This window comes from Xiphophorus hellerii, chromosome 7 (genome assembly GCF_003331165.1).
Source record: "Xiphophorus hellerii strain 12219 chromosome 7, Xiphophorus_hellerii-4.1, whole genome shotgun sequence".
NCBI lineage: Eukaryota > Metazoa > Chordata > Actinopteri > Cyprinodontiformes > Poeciliidae > Xiphophorus > Xiphophorus hellerii.
The window spans coordinates 27402497-27425348 of record NC_045678.1 but is presented as its reverse complement, the minus strand read 5'-3'; the positions used below and the strand labels follow the sequence as shown (position 1 = coordinate 27425348).

The following is a 22852-nucleotide window of genomic DNA, read 5'->3' as shown; positions in this document are numbered from 1 at the left end:
AACACCTTTGGCTCCAGTCCCAGTTACATTATTCACTGCATAAAATATCTTTCTGGTTAGATGATTATTGATTAAAGAGAAAGAGAGAATGAAACTCATAATCAAGATCTGTAGTCAGATTTTTTCATCTTTTTGCTTTTGAAAAGAAAGTTGGTTAAATCTTTGATTAATAAAATGAACTATTTTTCAGTCCTTAAAGGAAGGCTTCTTCTCACTACTATTCTGATCACTGAAATTTACAAGCAGTCACAATAATGTTCTTTATTATTCAGTTTCATAAAAATATACATTCTAGTTGATAATGTTCACTCATTCTCCACCAGAGCATTTTAACAGCTTATCCTGAATGTGTGAATACAAGGCAACTAGAAAAGAAGTTCAGTTGATTTCTACTCAATCAGGATTAGATGACTAAAAATCTGCATCAGCATTTTGAAATGATTCCCTTTGACTGCATGTTTAACATTAAATTAACATTTGCACAATAATAACACAATAATAATCCATTGCAATGCAAAAGTGTGCCTTCTGTTCAGAGTGATGACAGATACATTCCCTCTAAATGTTTGTGATGTTTTATGCATAAGCATAAGGAAATAGATAAGCACATAAACAGAAGATATGTTGTTGGGTTGGTCTTTTCATCTACAAGAGAAAATTATAATTCCTTCCTCAGAAAATAGTCACTCTCATACTTCCTTAAGCTGTATATAAAAAACAATGCGCATATTTTCCAGGTGGCAAGAAACAAAAATGAAAGATGTTGCTTGGTGTGTCATAGTCAATGTCAATCTTTTTGCAGAATTTAATAAAATCATATTTGTATTTGTGATCTAAAGAATGTTCCTCTTTAGTTAAATGAGAATGAGCTAAATGACTTTGACTCACATAAACGTTTTTGCAAAAGGCTTCTGAATGAGGAACCAACCCAAACCCAGCAGGAATGGACCTGCTGCAGCAAGGAGCTTTGGGTCAGTTTCATTGGAACAAACTGCATTTCATCCTGCAAACCACTGGAAATAAAACAAAACATTAACAACATTGCTTTTTGAAAACATACATGTACATATGTTGTCCGCCAATAAATTGCCTTTACTTTTTTATAGCAAAACTATTTTTAAAATATTAAATTCTGCTTTTTACAGGACAGATTAAGGTACTTTTTTATTTTTTAAATAACTTTTCACAGTTTAATTTAAACAATACACAGTTACATATTAAAAATAAGTAGATGCTGCAAATATTCTAAACATTTCTTCAACAATTTGGAGCTACATGTCTGAAGGAAAAGGCTTCAGACTGAAACAATAAAGATGACAGCTGCTTCCACAAAATGAAAGATCTTCATGTCAATCATGGTGTGAAGGATCATGCCTTCATTGGTTCCTCTTTGAATGAAGTTTCTATTTTGTTTTCTAACCTGTTTTTACTGTTGGAACTAAAGGCCATGTCAGAAAAACATGATTTTAATTAAATTTTTTTATAGCCCTCCCATAAGGCTAGACTACACGCTAACATTGTAAATATTCAGTTGGTCTTAAAAATACAGAGATGGATTTAAGGAAGCAAGATTTTTACGAGTTTCTCATTAAATACAAATGATGTTCATCACTGAATGTTTTAGCCATGAACTTTCCAGAGAAGGCAGGATGATTTTTTTAGCTCTGTAAAATGAAGAAAGTGTGCCATCTTGTGGTCCTTTGGACAGTGGGAATGATCGAATGCACAAATGTTCTCTTTTTCAGATAAAACCAAAACAGATTCTGCATGAGTAAAAAGATTAACCATATGTAGAATAAAGGTTTTATTGGTTGTTTTGTGTAAATTGTTATATGTTTTAGAACCTGTTCCAAAACTGAGGGGGTTTTTTTGTATTTGTTAAAAAATTGGATGTTGTTTTCTTCCACTATCCTAAAACTTTAGCTGTTGAATTCTTTTGTATAACTCAGTAAGCACATCTTCTCGGTGCAGTGCTAAAGTCTGCCGCTATGACTAATGAGTCACACATTCCAGAAACCAGTAAGTCCTGATGTCAAGTAAAAAGTAAAAGAGATAGTAAACCTTCATCAGAATGTATTTGTGTTTTCTCCGTGTCGACGGTACGGACAGACTGATGTAGACGGACAGTTAGGAAGAGAGAAGTCATAATGGGGAACTGGTAAGAGAAATATCTTTACAGTAGTATCTTAGTGATATTAAACCTGTTGATTTAAAATTGTGTTACTAAAAGACTCATATGTAATCAGACAAGAAAAGAGCCAATCCATTCTACCTCAGTGTGAGTATAGGATCATAACATCCAAAAGATAAATTGCATTTAAAAAGTGTTAATTGCAAGTCAACAGAAGATGCCAAATTATTAATTTCATGAATATTTATTGAGATGCGAGATAAATCAAAATTTTATAATGAGAGAAATTTACTCAGTGGTTCATGGCAGATATGCACAACAGCGACCTCTGTTGTTCAGGTGATATATTGCAGATGAATAATAATCAGATTATGTTGGAGACTTTAGTTTTTCCTGCACTACCAGGAAGTGTGACATTATTAGTTGTCATACCTCGTTTCAGCTACAACATTATAGTAGAGGAACCAACAAACTCATACTGAGAAATGAGATTAGGTTATTTTTTTGTTCTACATGATTATCATTTTGAATTGGGACTCTGATTCCAAGGTTCACATTCTCCAAGCACAACTTCTTGGCCACTGGTAGATTAGAGTCTTTAACATAAGAACAAAAAGAGAAACTTCCTCACAACTTAATTAAGGGATGTGAGGACCATGATAGTAATACGCCATTCAATAAGAGTCACCAAAAACAATGCTGTGAAAGAAAAAAACAAATAAAACAAACAAAAAGACAACTTCCTCAATCTTTGCTTTTTGGTCACACTTAATTATTTAAAAAAAGTTATGAGACACAGAAAACCTGAGTAATAACAAAAATACATGTGATAAAATTTATTAATTTTTCTAGGGAAAAAAGTGAATTACATGAATTAGTTGTGATTTACCAGGTTTTTAGAAATCTGAGTTCAGTTTGACCAGCCACACCGAATCAAGAAACCACTTAAAATATAAGTTCTGCCTCAATCTAAAGAAATTATTCACAAATTATAACAGACAAAGTCATTTACATCTGTTACTTACAAAGTGATTTATTTGGCTTTGAGATTTTACTAGAACCACAATATGAATCATTAATCACAAATAAATAAACCATGCAACAAGTTACTGGCAAGCTAAAATTATACCAAGAACATATAGATAATGAATACAGGAGGTTACAAAAAGCACAACTGAAGTGCTGCAGGCCACATTTACCTCTGTAAAGGTCAAAGTTCACGACTGTAATATGCAAAAAAGATGAGACAAAATTACATAAATGGGAGGATTAATAGGGGAAAACAAAAGCTGACTAAAACATTCAACAAAATAATATTTTAAAACAAGTGTCTTAAAATATTATTATAATATGTCAATAATTACATATGTAATCTTTTTGAAAGATGTGTCTCATTGCATCTGGGATAAAACAAGCAAAGCATTTGATTAAAAACAACATCATACCAACAATAAAACATAATGGTGAAGCTGTGAGCAACTGGGACTGCAGTGTTTCTTCACAGCCAGGGTGACCTGCTGATTCCCAGAAAATAGAAAATCACGACTTTTGGAAGTGATGTATGCAGAATCTATAGAAAAGGTTTTTTAAAGCACTAGATTGATAAAATTAACAGCTTGAAAAGAACACAGATTTATACATTTGTTTGTCTGTTTTAGCATTATATTTTATTCTAAATCTATTCATTTTTTCCTCTATAGTCCGTGTAAGAAAAAGACGAAACAGTCGAAAAAGTCAGAAAAGTCGAAAAAGTTGAAAAAGTTGAAAAAACCTCAACAAGTTGAGGAAGAGAGAATAAGGTAAGATGAACCCTCCAGATGTTGTGTGGTAACTTTAAATGTTTAAGTTGTGTAAATAACCTTTTGAAAGTGACACAATATATCATGCAATGAAAAAGTGTTTGCCCACATAGATGTTTCATCATTTTTTTTCTTTTATGTCACACTGAAATGTTTCAGATCATCAAACTATTGTTATTATTATTGAACAAAGACCTGAATAAATATAAAACGCAAATGGCAAATGATTATTTCATTCATTAAACATTAAAGATATTAATTCCAACCTGGTCTTCTGGCTTCCCTCAATAAAACAATAAACTACATGTGATTAAACTATTTTTTTCAGAAAGCTTAGCTCAGTTTCAGAAGTCATACTGAGAACATCTCTAATGACCAAAAGATCTGAAAAAGTTACAAATCATCTAAAAAATATAATCAGTAGAAAACATTTTCAGGAGGCAAACAACTGCGTTTTTTATTGCATTGAATGTTTAAACTCCAGAATGCATTATAAACTTATATTTCTGGTCTAAATCCTGATAAAAGAATGAAAAGAAAAGGCAATTTTGTAAAATGCAGTGAAACAAACAAAAAAAGGAATGGAGGGTTAAGAGCCACAGGGAAAATGTTGTTTTACTATAGACAGAACTACAATTTAGAGCTGTGGAAATGAAGAGAATGTCAGGGATAAAGTGCATGTATGACTGAATGAGGACACAAAATTTGGTATTGTTCATTCATGGTTCATCATCATTGGAGAAATTAAGACTTTACTACATTTTCATACATGTTTCATATTTTCATAACTTTAAATTGGTGGGATTAAAATCTATTGCCTCTGTAATAACACTTTTATAATGGTGTAAATTTTCATGTAACTTTTCATTCTGTGATCTTTTTGACAGTCTTAGGACTTGTGAAGATAAACTTCAGCAGACAAAGTAAGTTTTTCAATCAATCTATAATATCAGAACAATGTGATTGGACATGAATTGACTAGAATATATTTATAAATTTAAGTATTAAGTGCAATACCAGTAATTCCATATATTTGCTAATTGTCTTACAACGTTAGAAATGTTGACACATTTTATTCTTCACTCTTTAGAGATGCCCTCGAACAGAAAGAACAGGAGCTTGAATCAGCTAATGAAAGGTATTGTTCACACAACAAGCTAACAGAACATGTTTCAGTCCCAGATATTAGGAAGCCAAGTGTAACATTTCTTCTAACGTTGCTTATTTAATCATCATGAAAACAATTTAATGCATTACAAGTTATCTGATGTTCCTGTTAATCTGCATTGTGAAGAAGCTGATCTGTTATATATTTAACTCAGACTGACTGAGGAAAGGGATAATCATGAAAAGGAAATCCAGGAGATCAGGTCAGTATTCAGTTTCTTCAATGATCTGCAGAAATTATTACTTAAGACATAAACTTCACTTCCTTGGTGTTAATGTAAATTTTAGCTAAGATGAGATTTAACACAATTATTTCTCAAACAATGTTATAATAGTTCATTTTTACCTCTACAGGTCAACTTTAAGACAAAAAGAAGAAGAAGTGGAATCAGCCAGTAAAATGTAATGCTGGAAAGTTAAAAGAAATATTAGTGAAAATATTTTGTTTTTCTACTAAAGCTGTGAGGTTTTATTCTGATATGTTTACCTCAGGCTGACTGAAACGACAAAATTACAAGAAAAGGAGCTCAATGAAGTGAAGTAAGTGTTTTTAAAGTCAACTTTATCACATGGATATTTATTGAAAATGTGGAAAAGGATTAGAAGCTCCCACATGATCCTAAGGACAAAGTAACAATAAGAGACTTTGACACATTTTATTCTTCATTCTTCAGATCAAACTTTAAACAAAATAAAGAGAAACTGGAATCAGAGATTAAAAGGTATTGTTCACACAAACTAACAGAACATGTTTCAGCTCCAGATATTAAGATATTAAGTGAAAAAGTTCTACTAACTGTTTGATTGTTTAGTGATCATGAAAGAAGTTTAATGCATTGCAAATTCTCTGATGTTCCTGTTTAATCTGTTCATGAAGAAAATGATTGATCATATCTTTAACTCAGACTGACTGAGACAGAGACTTCTCATGAAAAAGATCTCCATAAAGTGAAGTAAGTTTTCTTCTTTTTTTATTGATACTTTCCATAAAATAATGGCCTTTGTCATTTTTTACCAAAAGTGATTTTGGAATAAAGAAATTAGCAAGAACTTAAACCAGTAATGTGCCTTTCACACAACAATCTGAAAGAAAACATCGCAGTTAACATTATTAATCTTCATGTACAAATTCAGTATTACTATTGTTTAATAAAATTAATACATTGACAGTAAGAAGATAATAGAGACAAAGATGATGATGATGTTAATTTAGAAAGAACATTGATAGCAAATATTTGTAATATATCTCTGGAGATAAATCTTCATGATGTGAGATAAAATATATACTTTAATCATTGATTAGATTAAGCAAAACTTTCAGATTTTAAAATTTCATGAAGTGATTAAAACCCTTTCTAGTGCATTAACTGACATGTCTAATGCAAATATTTTCACCATTTATAGATCTGACCTAAGACAGAAAGAAGAAGAACTAAAATCAGTCAATAAAAGGTATTTTTCTCACAAAAACCTAAAATAATACATTACAATATAAAATAAATCTGGTGTTTCAGTTCATTTTACTGCAGGTGTTGGGAAGAATATTTATCTATTTCCTCTTTATCACAGGCTGGAATCACATGACAATGAGCTCCAGATGATGAGGTATTTTTCTGCATTTGAGTTTAGTTGAGACATTAACTAAAATATGATTAATTGATTATAGACTGTAATAACTGTATTGATGTCTACATCACAACAATAAAACTCTTATGTTTTTAGGTAATAAAAACCTAAAATATCTTTCTGCTGTTTCCTCTGAAAACAGGGAAAAGGAAAAAGAATTGAAGTCAGTCAATCAAAGGTATTTTTCCCACAGTTTGACATAAAAACATTACAGTTTAAATATTATAATCTTAGAATCTCAGTTCACTCATCATTTCTAGGATTTTATATCAGAAATGTGAAATTAATGGTTTTGTTCTGGTATCTTTATCACAGTTTGACTGAAACAAAGACGTCACTTGAAAATCAGCTCCAGCAAGTAAAGTAAGAGTTTTTATTTGTAGATTCTCATATAACTCAATCACCTGGGTAAATAATGAAATGTAGAGGAGGCTTTGGAAATCCTACATGATCCTGAGGTCCAAATATCCAGTCTTAGTTTCACAGAACCATCTTGGAGTTGGACTTGTTTTGTGTGTAAATAAATATGTTTGAGTTTGGATCAAAGTAAACATGCAGTGCACCAGAACTCTGTAATTTTGTCAAAAGCCAATATAAATAAATCATCCTTTATGGACTTATTCACTAAATAAAGTGAATAACTATTAGTTACTATTAGTTAAATAACTAATAGTTTTTTACACATTTTATTCTTCACTCTTCAGGTCAAACTTTAAACAAAAAGAAAAAGAACTGGAATCAGAGATTAAAAGGTATTGTTCACACAAACTAACAGAACATGTTTCAGCTCCAGATATTAAGATATTAAGTGAAAAAGTTCTACTAACTGTTTGATTGTTTAGTGATCATGAAAGAAGTTTAATGCATTGCAAATTCTCTGATGTTCCTGTTTAATCTGTTCATGAAGAAAATTATTGATCATATCTTTAACTCAGACTGACTGAGACAGAGACTTCTCATGAAAAAGATCTCCATAAAGTGAAGTAAGTTTTCCTCTTTTTTTATTGATACTTTCCATAAAATAATGGTCTTTTGTCATTTTTTACCAAAAGTGATTTTGGGATAAAGAAATTAGCAAGAACTTAAATCAGTAATGTGCCTTTCACACAACAATCTGAAAGAAAACATCGCAGTTAACATTATTAATCTTCATGTACAAATTCAGTATTACAATATTTTAATAAAATTCATACATTGACAGTAAGAAGATAATAGAGACAAAGATGCTGATGATGTTAATTTAGAAAGAACATTGATAGCAAATATTTGTAATATATCTCTGGAGATAAATCTTCATGATGTGAGATAAAATATATACTTTAATTATTGTTTTGATGAAGCAAAACTTTCAGACTTTTACATTTAATGACGAGATAAAAACATTTCTAGTGCATTAACTGACATGTCTAATGCAAATATTTTCACCATTTATAGATCTGACCTAAAACAGAAAGAACTGAAATCAGTCAGAAAAAGGTATTTTTCTCACAATTTCCTAAAATAATACATTACAATAGAAAATAAATCTGGGTGTTTCAGTTCATTTTACGAGAGAATTGATGTTTGGAAGAATATTTATCTATTGCCTCTTTATCACAGGCTGGAATCACATGACAATGAGCTCCAGATGTTGAGGTATTTTTCTCTATTTGTTTTTACATGTAAAAATAACTAGACTATATGGGGTTTGGTTCCAGCAAACATTGAGGATTTTTAGAAATTGTATTCTTTAATTTTCAGATCTGCACTGAAACAGAAAGAAGAACTAGAATTAGTTAATAAAAGGTTTGTTCACACAATAAGATAACATAATGTTCATGTTAAAACTATGTTGTGAGGAACATGATCTGTTCTGTCTTTAACTCAGACTGGCTGAAACAGAGATTACTCATGAAAAGGAGATCCAGATGATGAGGTATTTTACTGCATTTGCATTTCGATGAGACATTAATTAAATTATGATTACTGATTATAGAGTGTAAAAACTTAGTTTATGTCTGCATCACAACATTAAAACTTTTTTAAGGTCATAAATACCTAAAATATCTTTCTTCTGTTTCCTCTGAAAACAGGGAAAAGGAAGGAGAATTGAAGTCAGCCAATCAAAGGTATTTTTCCCACAATCGGAAAGAACACATTACTTTATAATATTACAGTCTGAGAATCTTAATTCACTCATCAGGTCTGGGATTTTACTTCAATATCTGTGAAATTAATGGTTTTGTTCTGGTATCTTTATCACAGTCTGACTGAAACAAAGACATCACTAGAAAATGAGCTCCATCAAAAGAAGTAAGAGTTTTTAGTTGTAGATTTTTATATAACCCAATTATCTGAGTAAATAATGAAATATAAATGAGGGCTTGGAGTTCCTACAGTACATGATCCTGAGGTCCAAAGATGCAATCTTAGTTTCACAGATCAAAGTTCCAGTCAAAGGAAACATGCAGTATAACATATTACTTTGTATTTTTTTAAATGCCATTATGAATAAAATATCTCATTTACCAGCTGCCACAAATAACAACAAAAGCTTTTCAGACATTTTATTCTTCACTCTTTATAAATGACCTTAAGCAAAAAGATGATGAGCTACAATTGATTAATAACAGGTATTGATCAAACTAAAAGAAAACGTTTCATGTCCAGATATTACAATATTAAGTGAGAAAGTTCAACTAACAGTTTGCTTGTTTAAAATTTTTTATGTGTTGCAGGTTTTCTGTTGAATCTGTGATGTTAGAAAATCAATCTGTTATAAATTTCTCTTTTTAACAGACTACCTGAAATACAAAGTTCTCATGTAGCTGAGTTACAGCAGATTAGGTATGATGTTTTTTCTCTGTATCTATATTAATTTTGGACAAAGACTGAAGAACATTTTTATTCAATGCACATTGATCCAAAGGACACATTTTTATTATTTCCTTTAAAAACATGTTTTTAAAGCATTAGGAAGAATTTAACTCAGTAACTAAAAGGTACATTTCACACAATAATCTGAACGAACACATCGCAGTATAGATTATTAATCTGCATGCCAAATTCAGTATTTTATTATAGTTAATAGTGTTTATTAAAATTAATATGTAGACTGTAAGAATAAATTAGGGATCACTTTTTTTTTTTACTGATTATGTTAATTTGAAAAAAACTTTACTAACAATTTATGGTTTAAACAAAGATACTCTTATTTCCAAACAGCCTCACTGTAGAAAATATTTCTCTGGAAGCAGATCTTTGTGATGTGAGGTAAAAATATACTTTAATTGTCGCTTTGATAACACAAACGTTCAGATTTTTTAAATTTAATTAACAGACTAATAACATTTGTGGAGTATTAACTGACATTTGTCTAATGCAAATATTTTCACCCTTTATAGATCTAATTTAAGACAGAAAGAAGATGAACTGATATCAGTCAATGAAAGGTATTTTCTTCTCACTAAAGGCTGAAATACATTACAACATGAGATATGAATCTGAGTCTTTCAGTTCATTTTACTGCAGATTTGATGTTGGGAAGAATATTTATCTATTTCCTCTTTATCACAGACTGGAGTCACAGGAAAATGAGCTCCAGATTATGAGGTATTTCTCTGCATTTGTGTTTAAATGAGACATTATTTAAATATGATTACTGATTATAGTGTAAAAACACATTTCATGTCTAAATCACATTAAAACTCATAAAACTCTAAAATATCTCTCTGCTGTTTCCTCTGAAAACAGGGAAAAGGAAAAAGAATTGAAGTCAGTCAATCAAAGGTATTTTTCCCGCAGTTTGACATAAAACATTACAGTTTAAATTTAATCTGTAGAGACTCACACAGAGAAAATCGGCAGTTAAAAAGTTTTATTGGCCCGAACGTTTTGGCGCTCGGTCACCGGCAGAAATGCTGAGAATCGCTGAGATGATCGGCTCGGGGCGAAGCTCAGGGTAATCTTCCCCCGGGACAAGACAGGCTTGGTGGAGCAGAGCCTGAAAAGGAAGGAGCCTGGAGCCTGGAAGATGAACGGGAGGATGAGGGGGGAGACGGGGAGGAGGTTAGCTGAGGCGGAGGCGTGGTAATTGATGATGCCAATAGGCTGAAGAGAATCTCACAGCTTGAATTTACGCCTAGGCTTCATAATTGTAACCTGAGAATCTCAGTTCACTCATCAGTTCTGGGATTTTATATCAGAAATGTGAAATTAATGGTTTTATTCTGGTATCTTTACGACAGTCTGACTGAAAATTTGTTGTATTTTAAAATAGACTGGCTGAGGCAAAAACATCCCATGACAATGAGATCCAGAAGATGAGGTATTTTTCTCTATTTGTTTTTACATGTGCCATTAAAGCTGAGGTACATAACTTTTATTAAAAAATGTTTTGTTTTTTTTTGGTTGTTTTACATGTTTGTTAGAACTGTCACCATGTCCTTACAGTATAACATGAGACAGATAATCAGAAAAAAACTTTAGCTTTAGAAATTAGCCACTCCCAGTCAAAAACAACCTAGCAAAGCCAGGAGGAGAATGCTGTCAATCAAGCTCATGTATGCACTACTCACTGAGCTTATGGAGGAGAAATAACTTACTGTTCAAGGGAAACTGTTTATTCGCTTGTCATGGTAGCTAGCCTGAACATTCATGGCAACGTCTGCTGATGGGGAGAAGCTGTAGCATAGCAGAGAGAAAAGGGGAGAGAGTGTGAGCAGCATGTACACAAGGGTGACTGATAGCGCTAGGACCCTCCTCCTGGCTCTGACTGGTTGTTTCTGACTGAACAGGTTCATACTCATTTGGAAACAGCAATACTAATGTTTTAACTCAGGAATCTTCAGATAGTGGAATAACCAGGAGGTTTTCAATGGGGTTCAGTGCTGAGGTCTCTTCATTTTTTCTAGAGCTGTGTATCTAAAGCAAGTAATTTCACCTTTTATAGATCTGCTTTAGTAAAGAAGGAAGAAGAACTGAAATCAGTCAATGAAAGGTATTTTCTTCTCACAAAAGCCTGAAATAACACATAATATATAAGATATAAATCTGGGTGTTTCAGTTCATTTTACTGCAGAATTGATGTAAGGAAAAACTTTTATCTATTTCATTTTTATCACAGCCTGGAATCACATGACAATGAGCTCCAGATGATGAGGTATTTTTCTGCATTTGAGTTTAGTTGAGACATTAACTAAAATATAATCACTGATTATAAACTGTAAAAACTGAATTGATGTCTACATCACAACAATAAAACTTTTTTAAGGTCATAAAAACCTAAAATATCTTTCTGCTGTTTCCTCTGAATCAGAGGAAACAACTTTTTTTTTAGTTACTAGTGTTCATTAAAATTGATACATTGACAGTAAGAAGAAACTAGAGAGCAATTTGCTGATTATGTTAATCTGGGAAGAACTTTAAGAACAAATAATGGTGCTATATCTGGAGATACATTTTCATGATGTGAGGTAAAAATATACTTTAATCATCTTTTATTTTATTTAATGAAGAGACTATTAACATTTCTGGAGTATTAACTGACATATGTGAAATTATACAAATAATTTCACCCTTTATAGATCTAGGATAACACAGAAAGAAGAAGAACTGAAATTTTATTCTTTAATTTTCAGATCTGCACTGAAACAGAAAGAAGATGAACTAGAATCAGTTAATAAAAGGTTTGTTCACACAACAAGATAACAATGTTCATGTTAAAACTATGTTGTGAGGAACATGATCTGTTCTTTCTTTAACTCAGATTGGCTGAAACAGAGATTACTCATGAAAAGGAGATCCAGATGATGAGGTATTTTACTGCGTTAAGTGTTTAGATGAGACATTAAACATTATTATTAATTATAGAGAATAAAAACAGGATTCATGTCTAAATCACAACATTAAAACCCTTTTAAGGTCATAAACATCTAAAATATCGTTCTTCTTTTTCCTCTGAAAACAGGGAAAAAGAAAAAGAACTGGAGTCAGTTATTCAAAGGTATTTTTTCCAAAGTTTGACATAAAACATTAAAGTTTAAATATTGTAATCTGAGAATCTCAGTTCACTCCACAGTTCTGGGATTTTACTTTGAAATATGTGAAATTAATGGTTTTGTTCTGGAATCTTTATGACAGAATGAGTCAAACAAAGACATCACTAGAAAATGAGCTGCATGAAGTGAAGTAAGTAGTGAGGTTTTCCTAGTAGATTTTAACCAAATCACCTGGGTAAATACTGAAATGTGGAGGAAGGTTTGGAGTTTCTACATGATCCTGAGGTCCAAGGATTCAGTCCTAGTTTCACAGAATCGTCTTGGAGTTGGACTTTTGTCTGAGAAAGGTTTTTTTGTAGGGGGTTGTGTTAATATGTAAGTTACTCTGCCTTGTTTCAGTTGAGGTTGGGTGAAAGTAAACATGCAGTTTACCAGAACACTGTAGTTTTGTTAAAAGCCAAAATAAATTAATCATCCTATTGACTCTTTTTCTCTAAATAAGATATTTTCACATATTTTATTCTTCTCTCCTCAGGTCTAACCACAAACAAAAAGAAAATGAACTACAATCAATTATTAAAAGGTATTGTTCACACATCAAGCTAACAGAACATGTTTCATCTTCAGGTATCAGGATGATAAAGTTCTCCTAACAGTTTGCTCTTTTAAAGATCATGGAAGAAGTTTAATGCATTACAAGTTCTCTGGTGTTCTTGTTGAATCTGTTTATGAAGAAAATTATATCTGTTCTATCTTTTACTCAGACTGACTGAGACAGAAACTTCTCATAAAAAAGAGCTCCATAAAGTGAAGTAAGTTTTTCTATCCATCCATCCATTTTCTTCCACTTTATCCAGGGTCGGTTCTTTTCTTATTTTTATCGTTATCTTCATAGATTAATAAGTCATTTTTTACAGAAAGTGTTTTTGGGAAAAAAGAAAACACTTCATGCAAATCTTCTTTTGACCTTTATTATAGGAAGGTGACAATGTTACCCAGTCATATGTTTAATTTCTGAAATGTACAGAAGAGCTTAGAGTTCCTACATGAGGCTGGGGTCCAAGAATTCAGGTTTGGTTCCACAGAACCACAATAGACTTGGAATTTTGTCATAGAGAAGTTAAATATTATTTTTATTGTAATATATTGGTTACTCTGAATTATTTTACTTGGGTTTGGGTTACAAAAAACATGTAGTGTATGAAAGCACTATATAATTATTTAAAATGCTAATAATAAAGAAATCTTCCTACTTACTATTTGTCCAATGATGGACTGGTGATCTGTCCAGGGTGTACCCCGCCTCTCGCCAGTTGACCGTTGGCACCAGCACTATCTGCACTAGAGACAAGAGTTTATAATACTGGATGGATGAATGGATTTACTATTTGTCTCAAAATAAAAAGGCTAGTTTTTCACAGATTTTATTCTTTATTCTTCAGATATGACCTTAAACAAAAAGAAAAAGATCTGGCATCAGTTTCTAACAGGTACTCATCATTGTTCAATGTAACGTATTTTTGATTGCAAGTTCATTTGATGGTGAATTAATTAGATGGACGAGACAAATATAGAAAACATTTTATGTGGGCGTGTTTGTGTGTGGGTGCAATTTTTGTTTTGTTTTTTTACTATAGAAGACATGTTCTGGTATTATTTTATCTGTATTTTAAGCATTAATTGAAACCAATGCTGACTATGACCTGTTGAGACAATTTGATTGGACTTTGTTGACCAATCAGACACACAAAGTTTTCCACTCTGTGCTAAATGAAATTAAAAACAGTATATAGATTGATGCTGAATACTCTATTGTAAAGTATCACTTTATTACTTCTGAAGTCCTGTTTGTTGAGAAGAAAAGAACAACTTGTTTAGAAAAAATGTGGTTTTCTGTTATTCACACAAAACTATTTAAAAAGAAATTGAGAGATTGACAGGTTTTATGGCTGCATGTCCAGGCTTACTGTAAATTTTCTGTTTTTGTTTACATTGTTAAATATTTTGCATTTTTATTGATTTCACTTCAGAATTTGCGTTAAAAAGTAAACATATCTACTTTATTTTAACACAGACTGGCTGAAACACAGACTGCTTATGAAAATGAGCTCCATGAGATGAAGTTTGTATTTTTTAATTCTTCTCTTGAAACAGTGATTGATAATATATTTAACACATGTTGTAGAAACACAATTGCTCATTATTAAAATGTCAAAAAGTCTTATGAGTTTATGTAATGTTTTTTTATATATTTAACCATATTGGACAGTTTTCTCACTTTCAATCTTTCCAATCTACAGATCTGCTTTAAGAGAAAATGAAGAACTAAAATCAGAGATTAAAAGGTATTGTTCACACAACAAGCTAACAGAACATGTTTCAGCTCTGTATCATAATGCTAAGTGGAAAAAGATCATCTAACATTTTGCTTGTTTAGAGATCATCAAAGAAGTTCAATGCATTACAAGTTCTCTGATGTTCCTGCTGAATCTTTTAAGAACATGATCTGTTTTATCTTTATCACAGTCTGACTGAAACAAAGACATCACTAGAAAATCAGCTCCAGCAAGTAAAGTAAGAGTTTTTATTTGTAGATTTTCATATCACCTGGGTAAATAATGAAACATGGAGGAGGGTTTGGAGATCCTATATTATGCAGTCTTAGTTTCACAGCACAATCTTGGAGTTGGACAGAGTGAAGATTTTGTCTTTTTTTTGGTCTACATAAATATGTTACTCTGCCTTGTTTCAGTTGAGTTTGGATCAAAGTAAACATGTAGTGCACCAGAACACTGTAATTTTGTCAAAAGCCAATATAAAATAAATAATATCTAAATAAATCATCCTATTGACTAAATAACAATAAGAGATTTTCAGACATTTTATTCTTCACTCTTCAGGTCGAACCTTAAACAAAAAGAAGAAGAACTGGAATCAGAGAATAAAAGGTATTTTTCACAAGTCAAAGCTAAAAAACAATGATTGATAATATATTTAACACATGTTGTAGAAACACAGTTGCTCATTATTAAAATGTCAAAAAGTCTTATGAGTTTATGTAATGTTTTTTTTATATATTTAACCATATTGGACAGTTTTCTGACTTTCAATCTTTCCAATCTACAGATCTGCTTTAAGAGAAAATGAAGAACTAAAATCAGAGATTAAAAGGTATTGTTCACACAACAAGTTAACAAAACATGTTTCAGCTCCAGATATTAGGATATTATGTGGAAAAGTTCATCTAACAGTTTGTTTATTTAGTGATCATGAAAGAAGTTCAGTGTGTTTCAAGTTCTCTGATGTTTCTGCTGAATCTGTTTATGAATAAAAGTATCTGTTATGTCTTTAACTCAGACTGACTGAGAGAGAAACTTCTCACAAAAAGGAGATCCAGGAGATGAGGTATTTTTCTTTATGTGATTTTACATGAGACGACTAGAATATATTTTCTGATCATAGATTGTAAAACATTAGTTTTGTCTACATCACATTAAAGCTCTTTGGAGGTCATATAAACTTTAAATATATTTTGCATATTTCTGTTAAATACAGGAAAAACGTAGAACTGGAGACAATCGATAAAAGGTATTGTTCCCACAATCTGAAATATCACATTTTAAACATTATATCTCTGAGAAACTCCATTTGCTCATCAATTGTAGAATTTTCCTTCAACATGTTATGATGGATTTTTTTCACATGTGAATCTATCAGAACATGTTCAGCTCCAGGTATCAGGATGCTAAATGTTACAGTTCATCTAACAGTTTGTTTGTTTAGAGATCATGAAATAAATTCAGCGTGTTGCAAGTTCTGTGATGTTCCTGTTGAATCTATTTATGAAGAAAAGTATCTGTTATACCTTTACTCAGACTGACTTCTCATGAAAAAGAGATCAATTCATTGTTTATTTACAGGAGACAATAACCCAATAAATTATTAATCCTGGACAGTTGCAACATATATGACCTAATAAAACAATGAAGACTCAATGTTTTATAAGTTCATTTAAATCTTTATTAAATAACATGTTTCTGTGTTCTTTACAGATCAATTTTAGAACAAAAGGAGGAAGAAGTGAGATCACTAAATCAAAGGTATTGATTCAGGAGACCTTGAACAGCTTATATGATAATACTGAGTTTTCAATATCAATTATCAGTTTCTTTGTAAATTTTAAACAATTGTTACTTTGAGATTTTTTGCAAATGTTATTGTACTGTGTTTTGAGATGGTTGATTTTGGATTGTTCACTTATATTAAATTCAGATCACTATTTATGTTTTACAGTTTGACAGACATGGAGAAAAAACTCATTGTGACAGAGTACGTAATATTTTGTTTACCTTATTAAAGTTTAAAAACTTTAACAGATGTAAAATGCATATCAGGTTAAGAGAGGATGTAGCACCAGGATGCTACATTCAGGATGTTTCTCATCTAATAAGCGTTTTAATATCAGTGGCAACATTAAAACCTCTAATTGATTTTGTTACAATAACATGCAAGCATTTTGTTTAACAGAACCTCTCTGAAACGAAAACAGCAAGAATTCACTTCCTTCAAAGACAGGTACTTTAACATTTAAAATTACTGTATATAAATTGTTTACAATTATAAAATGTATTTTCTGCAATGTATCCTAAGAAATAGGATGTTTGTAGATGAAAAATGTAAAGGTCATACTTCTATTTTCTGTTACAGAATGGCAGGACAGTTATTTGTTTCCAAACCTGCTGCAGAAGCTGAAGACCTTCACAAGCAGAAATTAGAGGAAACAATGTAAGATTTCTTTAGAAATTACACTGATTAAGGGATTTTGAGAAGTTTACGTCTTTTATGTATATTTATCCCTTTGTCTTTCAAGCACTTGTATTTAGTGTAAATGAATATGTTCAGTTTATGGAGAAGGAGCTAAAAATTAGGGTGATGGCAAAGAAAATGTTGCAACTTCAAAGATTTGAATCATCTAAATACCAAAAAAACAAACAAGGAAAGTCTAGTTTAGCAATTATACAGAAGATTTGTTTTATTCCCAGTAGTTAGGTTTTAATTGATAAGGGTATAAATTTTCAGCTCATCATTTTTAAAGGAATTTAAATATTGACCTTGGTTGCCTCATTAGTGATAACAATGGTCTCCTCTGTTGCCTGTCAGTGTGATTGTCTCTGATTACAATTCATGAGCCTGACACCATGGACTGTAAAATTAGTAAAGTTACACTGTTAAAAGTTACCAGCAATAATTTGAATTATTTTGCATGTTGGAAAATGTTTTTCTAAACCATATTTTCACCATGTTTTTCATTCATTCATAACTGTCATAGCTATCACAGCTGTCACTTCACAGTTTTCAGCTAAGTAAATATTTAGCTTATTAATTAGATATCTAGCTTGAAACTGAGAAATTCATAAATGAATGACTGAGATTTTACACAATCTTAATAGTGAAATATCACATTTACATGTAAATAATCATTTCATTATAAAGACAAAAGAAAATGAAATCATTAGGCTAAAAGCACAGGCAGTTAGATGCCTTGAATATTTCAGTATCAGTGTCAATAGAATAAACAATACTGGTTGAGCTCTACTGCTGTTACATTATTTTAACACTTGTTGAGAGAATCATTTAATCTAACTTCTTAGTTCAGTGAATATTTTTTATGTAAATCTGCCAGAAGTATTAATAATTTTGGCAAGTCACATAGACTGACATTTTTGCACACAATTTCCCTTTTTGTAGATCTGCTCTAAGAAACAAAGAAGAAGAATTTAAATCATTGAAGGAAAGGTAAAATTCACACAACAAGCTCAAAGAAAATCATTCATTTAAACACTTCTGTCATTTTATGGCATAAACTGTGTTGTGGAGATTTAATTAGTCAATTCTTTGCCACAGGCTTACCAAAACAAAGGCATCACATGAAAATGATCTTTATCATATGAGGTAATAATTGTTCTGTCTCCCCATCATCACAATATCATCACAATATTAGGGTTCAAGAGCTTTCAGCTTATATATATATATATATATATATATATATATATATATATATATATATATATGGAAAAACTAAGTGCATAGTTTATTAGTTATTTATTTTAAAACTTTGTTTATTTTTCCCCTCATAGATCTGAACTGAAACAAAAAGAGGAAGAAGTGAAATCCCTCAAACAGAGGTATAAGTCACGTAACAAGCTCAGCTATCAAATTTATATTCAGTTCTGTCAAATCTGCATTTTGTTTGCATTATGTCATTTAAATACTGCAGGCTAAACAGTGAGGAATGAGTCATGATTGCTTAAAATAGACTTTTAAAAGTGTTTTTCCCATCCAGCATGTTCTGGAACTATCTTTAAAGCTTCACTTGTGATCTAAAGCACAAACAACTGACTGCAAGAGGAAGCTTTTAGCAGAGAATCAGTTTATTAATTCAAGATAAAAAATCTCTAAGCAGCAATCTGCAACCCAAATTAGTTTGGTTTTGATTACTTCAGCTAAACTCACCTGCAAAGGAATAAGATACAAAGACGTATCTTAAGACATCACTTGTTGTGAATCAGCATAATATAAATTAACTTAATTACCTTCTGCCTTCAGTCCTGCATATTAAAGTAAATAATGACAAATATTTTATTTAATTAAAGACTGCAGGAATCAGCAGATGTGAGATCCAGCCCCCAGCGTTGTAACCCACAAGGATGTGAACACAAAGAAAGGTTTGATTTTTAAATTAATCATAAAATACCATGAATAACCAGAAATCAGAGAACTGATGATTTTAATAACTTGTATCTTTTAACACAGTATGACTCAGATGGAGACGTTTTACAAAGAGAAGCTCACAAAGGCCCAGTAAGAAATTTTCCAATGTCATTTTGTTTAGCAAGTTCCCACCTAATATTTAACCTAATGATTTATATCTGCAGGTCTTCATTCAACTGTTAATATTATATCAATGTTTGATTATAACTGAACTCAAATGATGTGTCTCTCAAAGCTTCACTTTTCCCTCCACAGATCTGAAACAGCCAAAAAACAAAAAGAACTGAAATCAGTCAAAGACAGGTACAGAAAGATGAAACATCATATTTACTGACCTGCTGCATAAATAACCAAACTAACTGTTTGACAGACTGGCAACACAGATGGCCGCTTCACTAAAAACAGGAGACACTGAGAGCATGAACAACCCGGTCAGTAAAACCAGACTGACTGAGATGTACGACAACCTGAAACTGCTGCAGTGGCCAAAAGTCAAAGATCAGCTGAAGTCCAGGAAGATCAACCCAAAGGAGGCCAAAGATCTGATTCAGGTAGATCTGATCTCAGGACATTAAGCTGCTGGGTTTAATGTCACTGTGGATCTCATTTGACTGATATGGAACTGATCTCTGTAGAAAACATTTGGAAATGCATCAGATAAAATGAAGAGAAGGAAGCAGCAGATAGAAGAGATGTTCCAACAGTCTGAGTCCAGCGGTGGACTGACTCCTCAGAAGGTAACTGGACTGTGGAACAGCTTTCTCTACAGAATCATTAAAGCAGCATGAGGAAGTGTGTAAGCAGCATGAAGAGGTGTGTAAGCAGCATGAGGAGATGTGTAAGCAGTATCTTCCTGTGTTCCAGGTTAAAGAGTACAGACAGCTCACAGTTCAGAACCTGCAGATGGTTCTGTTCCACACCAACAAAGAAGAACTTCTGAAGGTATGTTTACAGAAGATCCAGTTTGGAAACCAGGCAGAAAACAGATACATTTATAGCTCTGATGGAGCAATCAATGTGTAACATTGAACATTTCCTTCTCAGACTGGTTTCCCAGAATGTTTAGGTGAATTTCCAGAGGAAGTGAAGGTGGATCTGAGACCTCTGACCTCTGAATGCTACTGGCTGAGCTGCTTGATGGCTCTAAACAATCCTCCTCTTCAGCCGGACTGGAAGAACCATGTTCCTGGATTTGACTCCTGGGATATTTTTCCTCGAGAAATCAAACCACCTGTCATGTAGAAGAAGCAGATGCAGAAATGAGGAAAACAGATTCTGACATCACTTCTTGTTTCTTAATTTTTATATTAAGGGTATTTGTTCATTTGTGGGATTTCCTTTGTATAACAATATGACAAATAGAAAAAAAAAGGGGAATTCTTTCTACTTTTAAGCTGGAGTTCTTACCGGGAAACATAGCTGCTGTATTTTAATACCTGGAGTTTTTTTTCTATATCTTTATTTTTTTCTACACTCTGAAAAAAATCCATTGAAGATTCTTAGAAAACACAAATCATGTTAACGTATATATTAGCCTTCAAATGCATCTTCTGCATAGAGTTTGGTTTTGTAGTGTGAAATGTTTGTGAAAGTGAGTTGAATTATGTCCAAGTCAAGGTACCAATCCACGACCAGAGAGATGCTGGAAATCAACAAACAAAATCCCTCTGGATGGTTATTGTTCCTGCAGTCACAGCAATATTTTTTTAAGATTGTCTGTAGATGTTGACTTCAGAGATCTAATCCAATTCTTCCAAACAAATACCTCTTACATAAATGTCATCATCATCAATTTTATTTTCATTTTAATGAAAAGCAGCTGCATGGAGATGGATTGGTTGCCACTTCTGCCTTGGAGGAAGAAGATCCTGGGTTTCACTCACATGTTATCCCGTTCCTTATTGGAGTTCTGTCCAGGTCCAAAAACATGATTTCTATGGATGAATAAAAAAGAATCAATATCTGGATTTGTAGTTTAGTCTCTTAACAGAAGTCCTACATATAGAACAATATGAAAATGTAGGTTGTCCCTGATTCTGAATGAACAAAACATGTGGATGAGCTTCCATTCAGATATTTCACACTTTTCTATTCCTTTAGTAGGCAAGCAATTCTCAGGAAGCTACAGTCACAGCTTGTTGCCACCAGAGGTCACTGTCAAACCAAAGATTCAGTCATTTCTCAGGTCCGTGACCTTTAGATACTGCGAGTCCGCAGCATCTAAAGGTCAACCAGCGACCTGCTTTAACATCTGAGCAGCAGAAATCTGGTTCAGAGGCTTTAATATCAGGAGACGTGTTTCTGCTGCTGACATGGTCATCACATCATAGGAAGGAAATTATTGATACTTTCAAAATAAAATTCATTACAAAATTACATTCTTACCTTTACCTTACTTTTTATATCTTACTACTTTCTTCTACAGAGGATCATTGCTTTAACTACCTGTGAGTAAATATGAAAATTTTTAAAATACCACAATACATGGAAAGCAGGACATGAAGAAAATAATTGTAACTTGATAACAAAAGCTCTCTTATTTAAAACTGTGAAACAGTTGTTAGCAGAATGGATGATTGTTCAAATTTCACTTTTTAATTTTCTTTTACTTTGTTTCCATTTACGCTTAGCATCTTTTTAATATCTTTCTCTTTCACTGAGTCTACAGCCAACAATAGAGACTGAAATGCTGTTTATGCATTATTTTTCATATCAGGGTTAAAATTTGAAGCAACTCGATACCTGTTACACCAACAAAGTGCCACGATGTGTGTTAGTTGGTGGACCCAAATACAGCAGGTTCAGCCATAAAGTTCATCTTGTAGATTTAATGAAAAAAGAACAAAGCAAGAACAAAAACTTACAAAATCACATGAAACCCACAGAGCCAGACCAAAACAACAACATGAAGAATCAGCAAGGAGTGGGTAAACGCCTGCTGAGCTGGAGAAGGGTTTAGTGTGGGAGTGGCCGCTGGAACAAAAGATCTGGGCTGATTGCTAACAAGGTGCAGGTGTGAGGAGGGAAAGCAGGAGGCAGACTGAGGACGGAAAGAAAGAACGTAAAGGACTAGGAAATGAATCTGACACTAATGAATAACTAGACCCATGAAACATAAACTAGAGTAAAAAGGAATAATTAGAGACAAAAACAGAAACAAGACTGAAGAAAGAAAGAGATTAACAAATACAAAAAAACAAACAAACCTGAAAACATCCCAGGATCCTAATACAAGGAAGCATTTTGTTGTTATTTTAAGCATGTTTTATTCAAGTTATAAGCATATGAACAGTGATCTGAACAAACTGGTGCTATTTAAGATGGGTTTTTTTGTGGGTTAAAAACAGAAAATTTTATTTTTCCATCAACTAAATAATAAA

At 32.2% G+C, this 22852-nt stretch overlaps 2 protein-coding genes across 30 annotated transcripts in view; both read left to right on the top strand.

The window, feature by feature from the left end:
• The window catches only part of LOC116723461 (heat shock 70 kDa protein 12A-like), a 276564-nt gene that overhangs the window by 25154 nt on the left and 228558 nt on the right, over positions 1 to 22852 (top strand). The gene's annotated exons all lie outside the window — the stretch shown is intronic.
• LOC116723455 (intracellular protein transport protein USO1-like) lies at positions 2037 to 21848 on the top strand. 29 transcript variants are annotated; one of them, XM_032568367.1, is made up of 57 exons: positions 2038 to 2158; positions 3832 to 3930; positions 4818 to 4853; positions 5021 to 5068; positions 5253 to 5300; positions 5452 to 5499; positions 5590 to 5637; positions 5772 to 5819; positions 6003 to 6050; positions 6502 to 6549; positions 6667 to 6702; positions 6866 to 6901; positions 7039 to 7086; positions 7428 to 7475; positions 7659 to 7706; positions 8158 to 8199; positions 8323 to 8358; positions 8464 to 8508; positions 8591 to 8638; positions 8796 to 8831; positions 8968 to 9015; positions 9502 to 9549; positions 9928 to 9975; positions 10107 to 10154; positions 10279 to 10314; positions 10456 to 10491; positions 10982 to 11029; positions 11654 to 11701; positions 11828 to 11863; positions 12342 to 12389; positions 12470 to 12517; positions 12668 to 12706; positions 12844 to 12891; positions 13237 to 13284; positions 13466 to 13513; positions 14144 to 14191; positions 14776 to 14823; positions 15002 to 15046; positions 15228 to 15275; positions 15602 to 15649; positions 15828 to 15872; positions 16059 to 16106; positions 16257 to 16289; positions 16754 to 16801; positions 16995 to 17030; positions 17229 to 17276; positions 17409 to 17486; positions 18450 to 18497; positions 18606 to 18653; positions 18839 to 18886; positions 19355 to 19426; positions 19515 to 19562; positions 19728 to 19775; positions 19843 to 20023; positions 20108 to 20209; positions 20337 to 20414; positions 20517 to 21848. In XM_032568367.1, the coding sequence occupies exons 1-57, from the start codon at positions 2148 to 2150 to the stop codon at positions 20712 to 20714; spliced, it is 3024 nt and encodes a 1007-aa protein (XP_032424258.1). In that variant the 5' UTR covers positions 2038 to 2147; the 3' UTR covers positions 20715 to 21848. The 29 variants fall into 29 exon arrangements, with proteins under 29 accessions (XP_032424265.1, XP_032424272.1, XP_032424273.1 ...); XM_032568368.1 differs by having other exon boundaries at positions 2039 to 2158; positions 12671 to 12706; XM_032568374.1 differs by lacking the exon at positions 13466 to 13513 and having other exon boundaries at positions 2037 to 2158.

Excerpts from the sequence above, each read along its gene's own strand:
- LOC116723455 (XM_032568367.1), top strand. Across the intron at positions 7,087-7,427 it reads AATCAGCTCCAGCAAGTAAA|GTCAAACTTTAAACAAAAAG; the intron begins GTAAGAGTTTTT and ends TTCACTCTTCAG. Across the intron at positions 19,563-19,727 it reads GAGAAGCTCACAAAGGCCCA|ATCTGAAACAGCCAAAAAAC; the intron begins GTAAGAAATTTT and ends TTCCCTCCACAG.